The sequence below is a fragment of the Lycium ferocissimum genome, chromosome 10 (assembly GCF_029784015.1).
Source record: "Lycium ferocissimum isolate CSIRO_LF1 chromosome 10, AGI_CSIRO_Lferr_CH_V1, whole genome shotgun sequence".
NCBI lineage: Eukaryota > Viridiplantae > Streptophyta > Magnoliopsida > Solanales > Solanaceae > Lycium > Lycium ferocissimum.
In genome coordinates, this window is record NC_081351.1 from 34,109,164 (window position 1) to 34,122,591 (window position 13,428).

General features: G+C 35.0%; 2 protein-coding genes across 2 annotated transcripts; both read left to right on the forward strand.

The window, feature by feature from the left end:
• LOC132033545 (uncharacterized) lies at positions 1-2,436 on the forward strand. Its single transcript, XM_059423548.1, has 2 exons — positions 1-833; positions 1,392-2,436. The coding sequence occupies exons 1-2, from the start codon at positions 214-216 to the stop codon at positions 2,116-2,118; spliced, it is 1,347 nt and encodes a 448-aa protein (XP_059279531.1). The 5' UTR covers positions 1-213; the 3' UTR covers positions 2,119-2,436.
• Positions 2,437-7,936: 5,500 nt separating this feature from the next.
• On the forward strand, positions 7,937-13,207 carry LOC132033546 (ergosterol biosynthetic protein 28). Its single transcript, XM_059423549.1, has 3 exons — positions 7,937-8,093; positions 10,563-10,769; positions 12,842-13,207. The coding sequence occupies exons 1-3, from the start codon at positions 7,979-7,981 to the stop codon at positions 12,907-12,909; spliced, it is 390 nt and encodes a 129-aa protein (XP_059279532.1). The 5' UTR covers positions 7,937-7,978; the 3' UTR covers positions 12,910-13,207.
• The last annotated feature ends 221 nt before the right edge of the window (positions 13,208-13,428 follow it).

Below are 13,428 nucleotides of genomic sequence, written 5' to 3' on the forward strand. Positions count from 1 at the left end.
TTCTTCCATATAGTAGTATTTCTAAGTGGAGCCAATTACCAGGGGTGCGCAGTGCTCAACATTTCGTCTTTTCTCTTTACACAAATCCCTATGGACTACTCTACTTCACTTTCTTCTCCACAACGGCGCACAATAGTTTTTCTCCTTAACCTACGCTTCACTTAACCCTTCAATTTCCTTTAACCCTTAACTGAGACTTTAGTTTTTGGATTAATGGATCCGTGTCCATTTGTTCGACTAAGTGTGTGTAATTTAGCGTTAAAAATCCCGGTAGCTTCAAAACCGGCTAGTTCTGTGGTTCATCCTTCCTCATCACCGTGTTATTGTAAAATAAAACTGAAGAATTTTCCACTCCAAACAGCAGTTATACCGTGCATTTTACCTGAAACTCAGTTTCCAGAAAGCCACGCAGCAAGTTTTCATCTCAACAAATCCGATCTCGAAAAGCTCGTTACAAAATCTCTGTTCGGCGGTTGTAAATTGTACCTTAAAATATCAATTTACACCGGCCGTAGAGGTTCGACATGTGGTGTGAATTCAGGCAGGTTGTTAGGGAAGGTTGAAGTACCGTTAGATTTAACGGGAACGGAAGTTAGGTCTGTGTTGTTTCACAATGGATGGATTGTGGTTGGAAAGGAAGCGAAGAACGCATACTCAAGTGCGCAGTTTCATTTGAGTGTTAAAGCGGAACCCGACCCGAGATTCGTTTTTCAGTTTGATAAAGAGCCTGAGTGTAGTCCTCAAGTGTTTCAAATTCAAGGAAATTTACGGCAACCTGTTTTTACTTGTAAGTTCAGTTTTCGAACTACCGGTGACCGGAATCAGAGGTCCAGGTTGGTTCCAATACCTTTTTAATTCTGTTGTACATTTTATTAAGGACCCGTTTGGCCATAAAAATTACTTCTTTTTCCTGGATTTCTTTGTTTTTTTTTTTTTTTTTCAATTTATTTGAGAATCAGTGTTTGGCCATAAAATTCCAAATACAAACTTGAAAGTGTATTTGAAATTTGTTTGGAAAAACTATAATCAAACACAACTTTATCTTCAACTCTAACTTCATAATTTGCAAATAAAGTGAAATATTTGGTTTATATGGCCAAACGCCTACTTAGTTCTGATACCGACAGGCTTGACTTACACAATTAGGGCTCACACTACATTTGCCGTATAAAAGTTTTGAAGTTTCCAGTGTTCAAGTGGAAAAGAATGTTCAAATTGTACGGGGGAATTAAGTTAGTTTTACGATTCCTAATTAAAGCTTAAAAAGTAGGTTCCAATGTCAGTAAGTAAAAATCATTTCTACAACAAACACATAGTTCATGTTTAAAGCAAAGATACTCAACTTTTCCACTTTTTACTCACGAATTTTTACTTTTTACTGCATTATCCAGGTCTTTACCATTGGACCATAGTAGTTCTCGAGGATGGTTAAGTTCATTTGGAAGCGAAAGGGAACGGTCAGGTAAAGAGCGAAAAGGTTGGTCAATAACTGTCCATGATCTCTCCGGTTCACCAGTTGCTGCTGCATCAATGGTCACCCCATTCGTTGCATCACCCGGTTCGGACCGGGTAAGCCGGTCCAACCCCGGTTCATGGCTAATTCTAAGGCCTGGTGACGGAACCTGGAAACCATGGGGTCGACTCGAGGCCTGGCGCGAACGTGGTTCAGCGGATGGCCTCGGGTACCGGTTCGAGCTAATCCCTGATTCAGCTGTAGCTGGAATTGTCTTAGCTGAATCAACATTGAGTTGTTCTAAAGGTGGGAAATTTGTGATTGATCTTGGAACTAGTGTTTCGACGAATGGGAAGTTGACACCTGGAAATTCGACGTCTCCTGCGTGTAGTCCTAGAGGTAGTGGTGACTTTGGGTATGGTTTATGGCCTTATTGTATGTACCGAGGTTTTGTAATGTCGGCTAGCGTGGAAGGTGAAGGTAGTTGTGGGAGTAAGTGCAGTAAACCTACGGTGGAAGTTAGTGTTCAGCACGTGACTTGCACGGAGGATGCAGCTGCTTACGTGGCTTTGTCAGCTGCTATTGATCTTAGTATTGATGCTTGCAGGCTTTTTTCTCAAAAGCTAAGGAAAGAATTGTGCCCTGAGAAGGATTTGCTCTCCTGATTTTTTCTACTGCCTTTTTTTAACTGTTTTTTTGTTTTTTTTACTGCTTTTTGTGAGTGGTAACTGGTGTGGGTCGATGAGTTTTAGATTTCGTCGGGTCATTATGGTTAAAAGATTTGGCTGATTGTTAGTACTACTAACGAGTAACGAACATTAGGCTGCTTTTTGTTTCTTCAATATGTACAGAGAGAGTGGGGGGATTTGACTGACAGAGCACCTTTGCTAGTTTTTTCACCTTAACTTGGTGTGTTGCTCTTGTAATCTTTCATCACTGTATTGCAAGTTGTCAATGTCAAGGGTGATATTTTTCTTTATGTATTCGTCATGTTCAATCTTGCTGCGATCTAAGTAAACGCTTAAATCTGTTTTCCTCAAGTGGAATTTATACTTCTTTCTAGTGTATTCTTCATTTACAAGTATTATACTCGAATTTAGCCTATTTCTTGGTGGTTGGTATTTCGCATACCTAATACTTGTAATTACAGACTACTCTTGAGGTTTACCGATTACTTGAAAATCTGTTCTTTAGCTGATAAAGATATATCTTAATTTTGAACTATAATAATTAATAATGAGATGATTAGGAAATGGGATTTGATTTTGATGTGTAGCGGATTTGAGGGAACGAGCGTGTACGCAAGGGTTTAAAACTGGAGTTAGGTACATAAAAATATTAGCAAGTTGTTTGATACGATTAATGTGCTAAATGTGGGAGATAGCTGTAAGGCGATTTGAATATGAGCAAATTGTGGTTTGGTAACAGTGGTGGGGATTTGCCAGCAATGCTTATGACTCAAGGCTCATTTGGTATAAGGGACAAGGATAAATAATTTTAAAATTATATTTGAAATGAATTTATCTCTCGTTTGGTAGTGATAAAATGGTGGTATAACTAATCCGGAGATTAGTTATATCGGGATTGTAGTGTTATTTTATTTCTATGGGAGGATGAAATAACTAATTCCGGGATAAGTTATTCTGGGATAACTTGTTTCCAACCAAACGACCCCAGGTACAAGGGATAAGGATAAATAATCCCAGCATTATATTTGAAATGAATTTATTCCACGTTTGGTTGGGATAAAGTGGTGGTATAACTAATTCCGGGATTAATTGTTCCGAAATTATAATATTATTTTATTTCTGTGGGAGGGTGAAATAACTAATCCAGAATAACTAATCCCAATATAAGATATCTTGGGATAACTTATTTCCAACCAAATACTTATGTGATATTTGAACATAGTTTTTGCCTAGTTTTAAATAACGTAGGTTGGGAATATTGGATACCGCAGATTTGATAGGAATGGAGTGGGGGACCTTTATCACCTATACAGTGGTGTTGGTGTATATATCTTGCTGCTACAGTACCAGAAAGGCCAACTTGTTTGTGCCATTCTGGTTTCTGTGGGTGACTGAGGTGGAGGGGGACCAAACCATAGGCCAATATTGTAGTGTTAGTGGGGGTATTGGAAATTAAATCAACAGCCTGGCTAGCTTATTAGTTCCTCAAATTGAACGTGGAAGCAAGACTAGGTCTGCCCAATAAAGACGAAATTATCCAGGCTTTTTAATGAGACTCATGCTCAATACCATTATGCAACACTACAAATGTTTTATACAGTTTTCATCGAAGATGTATCAAAAATTTAAATTTGATGAGTTTATTTTTTAGGGTTCTTCATTTTTATTACTGAACCCAAAAGTCCGTGTGTATCGAGCATTAGACTTCTCTCATTTCCTCCAATTTAAGCAAAGATCGATCAAATATATTTTAGAAGGGTAAATATTCATTCGCAATATATATTTACTTCAAATCATATCAAATAATCATGGTTAAGTGATTTCATGAGATAATGATGTATATTCCATCATAAAGCAATAAAACTCTATTTGCAAACATATGTCATGCATTTATTGACTTGACGTAAATATCATAGTTTTTACCTTCAAGAAACTAGTTAATTAAACTTTTCCATTGCAATTTAAACCACCACTGGCAGTAGACATGACCGATGCGTCCATTGGACTGTCACAAAGGTAAGGAATTTTTCTATAATCACATTTCCTTCAACTACATTCTTGTTCATCATTTACACTTGGCCAGTTCAAAAAAAAAAAAAAAAACCACTTGCAAGCAGCAGCAGTTCCAATGTAAACTAGTAAATGAAGTGGGGATCTGCTCGTTAGATTAAAACTGGTCAATATTGTACCAGACGAAGTAACATTTATCATGCTGAGTGTGTTTGGTGTTGTAATAGGTTCAAAATGAGTCATTCCTAACAGGAAGAGAATCCGATGTCGTTGTCTGTGTTGCTTCGTAACTAAGCACTGTTTTCCTCACCCACATGTTAACGGTAATATATTAATTCGTATGGAGTGTTTACATCAAATTAATTTAATTTGTTAGAATTGAATAATTTAACAAAGTAAAATTTGTATTAATTAACTATGGTGAAGCGTTAAAAATGCATGTACAAATACAGTCTATTTATTGGTCTTATACAAATATCCAATATAAGTTTTCATCGAGGCTAGTCCAGTCATCACAGTGCGGAGGTCACGTTCTTGAATTAGTTCTTCGATTGGTAAAATACCTTCCTACCATAACATTAAACAGATGTATTGTGGCTCTGAAACAGCAGACAGTAGAGACAGAGTAACGTGAAAGTCTCTTTCACCATCTAAGCACAAATCACAATACTCAATTTACGACTGTACTTTTCCTTTCTCAGATGCTAAAATTGGTAAAGAAAATGGCATCCACAACTTCATCCTTAAATTTATTATGACAGCGACCCCAAGTTAATATATAAATATGCATTACTAATCTAACTATATGTAGTGTCTTTCATATTCAATACATATAAAGAGTCAAAAGAAAACTCGTCTGAACACATCACATGAATATAAACATCACAAATGCAATTATCCTTAATATGCAAAAAACACATTAATAGTCTGATCATGTAGTGACCATCAATATTCAATATTGATAGAAAGTCAAAGAAAACCCATCCGAACACATCTCATTAATATATGTGCATCACTCTTATAGTTGTCCTAGATGGCTACTTTATGTTATAAAAACTTTGGTGGCGCAGTCTTTTAACGAGTTACTTTTATCTTCTTTCTCCTTCACTTGTTGATCGACGTTTTGTCTCCATCAGGATTTTTTTAAGATTGTTAATAATATAATGTTAATTCAAACTTTTATTATTGTCAACATTATGTTTAGCTCTTTTTCAACATTAACATTTATCAAGTAGTGAGAGATTATTCAATGACAATTGAACAAAAACCTCCTCGTCTCAACACCTCTATCTTCAGTTAGTGACTAGCAAGCCAATGCGTCATTTATTTCACACCAATGACAATTTTATCACATGGATAAATAGTCATCTAAAGTACTTTTCAGTTCACTTTGGTACCTATTTATGTAGAAATTGGAGTTGTATTGTATAACTCCAATTTTAAGCTTACTTCCTTTTCAACTTTGTTTGCATTAATGTAAGCTAATTTTTTTAAAAAAAAAAAGAATGTAAGCTATTTTTTTTTTTTTAAATGAACTCTTAAATCTCATTCTCAATGAAGATTAGAATTTCAGTTTTCAAAATTTGAATGTTTCTGCATAATGTTTGACCAAAATAATTTGGACCGTATTGGTCCGCCACTTTCCCCTCCCTGTAGTCTGTACTATTTTACATTTGTGGTCTCCAAATCATTCTATTTAATGAGATATGGCTTCATAACCTACATATCTAATGACTTCAACGAGATCTTTATCCTGTTGGGCATTATAAAGACGCACGTCTATTCCGGCCCTACAATTAAATCAAGTTATTTGAAGTCCAATGTGAATAAACCAAATTAGGAGTCCCAGAATACGTTAACATATCAGACTTTTTTTTGTCCAGTTGTGTTTAATAAAGGGTAAAAATCATTTTAGTCCTCCAACTTTACTTTAAAAATCAAAGATCTCCCCCAACATTGAATGATCGATATTTTCATCCCCTTATCTCAACTTCTCCGGCCATTGATCGGTAATTTATATTATTTGACCAATCATCAAAGGGGTAAAATGGAATTTCACTTATATTTTTTTATTAATTAGTAAGTACCCTAATTAATAATTTATAAATTTTTCACAGTTTCCTTCATCAATTAATTCTAACGCTTTCTGCCGTTTTCAATTTTTCTCCATAGCCAAAGCAGTTCTTCATATTTCCGGAGAACCTTTCAAACCCTTGTAACCTTCATATTTCTGGAGAATAACTGTTTATCAGGATTTGAAAGGTTCTCTGAAAAATATGAAGAATTGCTTAAGTTATGGAGAAAATTGAAGACGATAAAAAGTGTTAGAATTAATTAACGGAGGAAACTATGGAAAATTTATATATTATTAATTAGGGTACTGACTAATTAATTGAAAATATAAGTGAAATTTTCTTTTACCTCTTTGATGACAATCAAATAATATAAGTTACCAATCAATATATGAAAGTTGAGATAAGGGGATGAAAATGTCAATTGTTCAATGTTGAGGGAGGTCTTTGATTTTTAAATTAAAGTTGGAGGACTAAAATTATTTTTACCCGTTTAATAAATAAAACCAAATAACTAAACTAATACCAACTCCAACATAAGACAACTCCAATGGGATACTTTATCAGCTTTGAGACGTAGGTTCTTGATAACAAAAATTTTCTTATTTTAATTTTCCTTTTTGATATCCTTTTACTTTAAAAGAAGATCATGTACTAGTTCTTATATTTGCACAAATTTCTTGAATGGATAAAAGTTAAACAATGACGCTTAAAAGGGCAGGAAATTACGCCCAATTTCCTTGGAAATGTGTGGTCTTGAATTTTTGATCCCCGCTTGCTTCACTGGCAAATATTTAAGGTTAAAAGTCAAATTTGTTAAACTTAAAGTTCTATCCACGAAACAAGCGAGATCAAAAGTTAAACACCACTCACCTCCAAGGCCATTCTTGTAAATCACCGCTTAAAACGGAAAAAAACTCAGAAATTTTATACTATAGAATAACACAAACGAGGGTCTAGCGGAAACAACATCTCTACCTCCCAAGGTAGGGTAAGCTTTGCGTACACTCTATCCTCTCCGGATCTACTTTTAAGATTTCACTAGCTATATTGGCTCATTTTTAAAAAACAACTCCTATCTTTGTTGTTTACAAAATTTAGCCAGTATAATCACTACTGGTATTTATTTACTATACATTGAGGGGTCGTTTGGTAGCTAATTTGAAGGTGAGTTTTGCAGATACTAAATCCTACATAATTAATACATGTATAATTTATGAGGAAATCTATGTATTATTTTATGCAGGATAAAAATGTAAAATAACTAAATCATGCATAAGTATACATGCATAAAATAATATATAGATTCCGATAACTATACGTAATACTAAAATAATATATAGATTAAAATTACGTGTAATTTTAATTAAAGGTTATAAGAGCCCATTGGCTTATTTCTATAAAATGTTTTAAATATAAATGCAGAACTTATTTTTTTTTTTGGCTTATAAGGCTGCTTTTTAGATAAAAATAGTTTTAAATGGGCCCAATTATTTTTTTGAGCTTATTTTAAGACAAAATGACTTACGTGTGACGGTTACAAAAGGTTCTGGCTAACGCATAAATATTTTTATCTATTTGGCTAAAACTGTAAACATTTTTTGTTTTGTTTTGTTTTGGGGAGCCAAATAACTTATGGGCCTAAATGAGTTCAACGGGCTTGAGATCTTTATCAGGGGCCCTTAGTGTTTAGTACTAGTTCAAAATTAGAAACAGGAGAAGGAAACAAGAAAGTGCTTGTGTGAGAGAGAGAAATGAAGCTGTTAGGATGGTGGTTGATGCTAGTTGGCACACTTCGACTTGCATCGGTATGGTTTGGTTTCTTCGATATTTGGGCTCTACGTCTCGCTGTTTTCTCCAAAACCACTAGTAAGTCTAGTCACCTTTATCGTGCTTTGCATATCTCGTGATCTGATTTTGATATCTGTATTAGGAAATAAGCCAATATATTATCAAATCCCCTTACTTTCGCCTTATGTTCTGTGATTTGTCACATAAAAAGTGCCTTTTTGTTGATTTTATTCCATTGCCAAAGATGATTACAATTACATACTGCCCACTATGACTACTTTTAACATTTTACAGATCAGGATTTTAAGTTAGTGTTTTGGGGTCAGTTACCTATTAGGTGTATTATTTTGTGAATGTAGATGCGAATTTAGAGTAAATATAGTTTGAATCCCAGCTACAATACTCAATGTGAACTCATCTACTATTATAGTCTTAGTGCTATTCACCTTACATTTATGTTTTTTTTTTTTTTTTTTTTATGACAAGGGAACCCGCAGCCGCTACCCTTTGAGTGCGCACAGGGTAAACCTGCTCCTGTGCAATAGCCCGACCTTACATTTATGTTTTGTGGGCTATAATAGTCTTGCCCAACTGGTCTGGAAATAGTGTCTCACACATTCTTTTTTCCTTTTAAAAATTCTATTCAGATGCATTGTTGAAACTGCCCCTAGACCAGACACTTCATGTTGATAGGGAAAAAGGAATAAGGGACAATGTGTTGTTGAATTGATTTGCCACTCCATAGTGTTGAAGTGGTGATAAGAATGAGTAAATGGATCAAAACATCGGAGTATATCATTTGGGCTTAAGCCTTGGCTTTTGACTTTATGTCTTAAGCAATAGATTTGATTGGATTTACGGGTTTGAAATCTGTGGATCCATTGCACTTTTGTTACTTACCAATGTCCAAGCATTGAACTAGCTTAAATTTTCAATTTTCATTCCTTACATAGACCCACTTTGGGGGATTTCACTGGGTATGTTGTTGTTGTTTCATTCCTTGCATCCAAGGATTACTAAGTCCAAATTTCACATTCTATTGATTTAAGACTTATGAATTCTTCAATTCGAATATTTTATGCAAGTATATAACCACATTTCGCTTTAATGTTATAGTTCTAGAAATTTATTATCTCAAATCCAAGCAATGACTGATCAAAATTAGAATTTGAATGCTATCAAAGTGAACAATTTCCAGAATCAGATCAAGTTCTTCGCCTTACCAAGGATGAAATATCTGTGCATTTTAGGTGGTATTTAGTTGTGATTGGTAATACCCTTTTATAACTGGTTACTAGAGCAATCTATTCAATATGTAGATATAATAATAACCTATTTATGGATATCTTTTTGCAAACAAAATGGCGTTTATCGCTTAACTAGGCAGCTTTCAAACAAGACAAAACTCATACACATGGACAAAGTTCAGTTGAACACAGGAAAAACAATCACACCTACAGATCTACACTCAGTAACTCAGGATGTGAGAATGGAGATGGCTAGGTGCTCAGATTTTTCAATCCACCATTTGAATGATGCATGTGGACGATACAATTTTCCCGAAAGAGTCTAATATTTCTATTTGAGCACATACATTACATATAACTGGAAAAGAATCCTTTTTTTTTTTTTTGCAAGGTACTGGATAAGAATCATTTCTGAAACCTTATTCTGATATGTGTAAACACAATTTGTTAAGAAAAGTGATTGTCAGAAGCATCTGTAGCTTGGCCTTAGCTCTTATTTATTCTCTTGCAGTATTGTAAGCACTTCTCTCACGTCTCTCTTAATTCGTAACTTCTAATTCTGCATGTCTATTTAAAAACGTCAAGTTGCTCCCCTTGACCAGAATCTTGTAATTCACAAATGGGCAGATCCAGTACCTCCAAGCTCTCCACATAGTTCTGTCCTTTCTAAGAGGAGTCTTTATCCAATAATTGCAGCACAGGGACTTTATAAAAAGTCCTCTTTATGTCTGTGCAAGTTACATTTGCCTTCATGGAACCCATTTGGGTTATTTTGCAACCCAGCTGGAGTTGATTAAATCCGAGAATTTGTTCGTCTTGATAGATCACAATAGTGCTGTCTACACTACTTGCTCGACCTCAATGCACCTCTAATAGTGTGCTTTATCATCCAGTGTGTGGATAACAATGTGGGAATTCAGTGGTCACAACTTGTTAAGGTATAGCTATTTGTCATGAAAATAAAACCTTAAGTTACTGGCAGTGCAATCAGTAACATATTTGCTTACACATTTCGTGTTCAACTTCATGAATAACTTTAAGAACTTTGATTTTGTAAGCACAAATATGTGATGTATCTTAAGTTTCAGAAATGATGGTACTTTCTAGTTCTTATTGCTCGGGATCAGGAAGTTTTACTTGCGAATGCATTAAAAAACCATGCATTACATGACTCTTTCTTTTTCTTGTGTTCCGAGAGTCCTGTTAAGTTTTCTCTGTAAACTCACTTCTTTTCAAGGTTGTCCTAAACTTAATATGTTTTTAATTTGAAGCTTTCATTTTCTTATTTATGATGTTGCAGTGTCAGAAGTTCATGGGAGGACGTTCGGAGTGTGGACTCTTCTAACCTGCACTCTTTGCTATCTTTGTGCATTTAACCTACATGACAGGCCTTTGTATTTGGCAACCTTGTTATCATTCGTCTATGCATTCGGTCATTTCTTGACAGAGTTCTTGATCTATCAGACAATGGAAATCAAAAATCTGGTCACCGTTGGTATTTTTGCAGGTAATGTTTTTATTAGCGCCACTAGATTTACACAACTAGTGTTTTCAAAATGCAATAATTGCTTTCAAATGATATAACCTGTGATTCGTACTTTATTCACCTAGGACCATGTGATTTAGAGTTTCTGCTTAGCATCTATTAGTATGGACCTGGGTTCATTTAGTTGTGCCATGTCACTGAATCCCAACTTAATGATTTGACGACCTGCTTGTGCTCCTAACTTTTCTGAAAAATCTTTGTCAAACTTCCCGTGTTTCTTCCTTGTGAACTTTTTAATTGCCTAATTGAACTCGTGCAACCTACTCTTCTTATGAATTAAAGCCTATCTTTTGGGTGGAGTGCTGGTTGATTAAGCCCAATTTACTACTTAAAGATGTTAGTTATACTTTAAGAAAAAAGAGATGATAGTTTCAGAAAAAAAGTTTCAAAAAAGAAAAAGGAGATGATCAAGCGAATCTTTGAGATGGTTGTAATGAAGGGTTAAATTAGTTATCAACTTCTGAACATCTTCACCTATGTTTGTGGTTTAACTGTAAAAGGAAGTTTGAGGATCTGGAAGTAACTATGGTTTGGACTTTGGTTCCTGCTTGTAGTTTATGGTGTATTTGGTTGGAAAGAAATCAACTATGTTTTCAAGGTACCACATGGTTGGAAAGAAATGAAAGATGTTTTTATGGCACCACAACTGCCAATCACACTCTCAAAACCAGATGCTTAGTTAATATTTAAGATTCAAAAGTTTTCTATACTTTCTTAAACTCCTTGCAAGTCAAAACCTAACAAACAAATTGAAATGGAGGAAGTAGCTTTTTTGGGCTGATATTTTCCATCTTTTGTAATCTGTGCATCTTCTTGAGGGATAATACTCAAAATAACCCCAACGTTTGACCAAAATCCCAACTACACACCTAACTCATGCGGTCCTATTACCCCGGACAAATTTTTCAGCAAAATGGCCCTTTTTTGCCGACGTCAGTACTACACCGACGCGCGACGCGCCTTTAAATCTATCCGACCTGTTTTGGACGCCAACTAAGTTATGATGCCAAGTAGATAAAATTTGAACTCCCTCCATTTTTAGGCTACTTCATCTTCATCTTCACCCTATTTAATGTCCATCCCCATTTTTTGTTGTCAAAATAATATCCATTATAAACGAAAATCTCAATTGAAGAAAAATCCACATATGATTCCGAACAACTTGCTAAAGAACAACTTTCCACCATAAACGAAAATCAAGAAAAAAAAATGAAAAATCAAGAAAGAAAAAGGAAAAAAATCTGAAAAAAAAAAGGATGAAAAAAATCTAATCTTGTTAAAGAAAATCTGATTGAAGTTGCTTGTTTGGAGTTGCTACTTGTTGCTTGATTTGGAGTTGTTTACACTAATTTTGAGTTGATTTGGGGAGAAAATTAAACTCTTGCTAAGAATTTGGAGAAAGCTATGAAGAACACCAAATGGGTTTCTCTAAATTCTTGATTGTTTAATCAAATTAATGGATGAACTTTGTTCTATTTGGTGTTAGGAAGCTTCCTTTCACATTTGGGTTTGTTTGGATTAGATTTGAGCAAGTTGGTGTATTTTTTTTTCAACTCCTAATGAAGATGATGATGATGATGATGATGATGATGATGATGATGATGATGATAATGTTGATGAAGATGAAGGAGAATTGGGTATGGGTTTTCAGATCCTTAATAAAAATGGAGTATGGAAAATTGAGAGATTTTTTTTTTTTTGAAGAAGAAGAGTAGATGGATGGAGGAAGGAGGAAATTAATAAAAAAAATGGGGGCAAAATTAAACACGTTTGGGACAACCGCCATTTTAATATTTGGGGTTGGCGATTTTCCATTTTGATCGAAAAAATTTGTTCAGTAATAGGGCAAATGTTAGGTGTGTAGAATGGGATTTTGGTCAAACGTTGGGGGTATTTTTGCTCTCTTCTTGATGCTTTTGTTAATATTTCATCAAAACAAAGTAACTAAGAAATGCAGCCGCATTAGTGGCATTATCTTTCTGCATCAGCACATACTTTTCTTTCTGTGCAGTAAAAGTTCCATTATCTTTCAGGCACATCTATAATTTGGATGTCGTTGCAGTGGAATGCACACCAACAGGTCAAAACTAAGAGTCCATAGACGTGAATCAACAGCATTGGCTTGAAGCCGATTTATTGGATGTTACTCCTTTCAACCTATGCCTTTGCTGCTGCAATTTAAAGCTCAAAGTTTCAGGTGCGGAAGCATGCTTTTCATGCATGAACTCTGGAAGAATCCCTCCTGGAACTTCTTGGCCGCAATTTTCTTGTTGCAATGTCTCAATGCCAGCTTTTCTTCTGATTGGTTTTTGTAGCAATGCTAAGTATCGTCTCTTTCAAACTTGTTTAGAATCTTTTCTTAAACGTGGAATGCCCCGTGTTTTTGTTTTCTGGTGGTACATTTACTTCTGCAAGGCGCTCACTTTTTCTTTTTGGTTGATACCAGCTTTATTTTGTAGCTACGCATCCTATTAACCCATAACCGATGTGCAAATTTGGCCATTTCGTTATTGCCAAAACCACCATGATAGAATAGTTGGACCAACAGAGTATGACTGGGAGTAGTTGATGCCTTTCATCCACGAAATCTTTTACTGAATTGATTCATATTTAGAGTGCA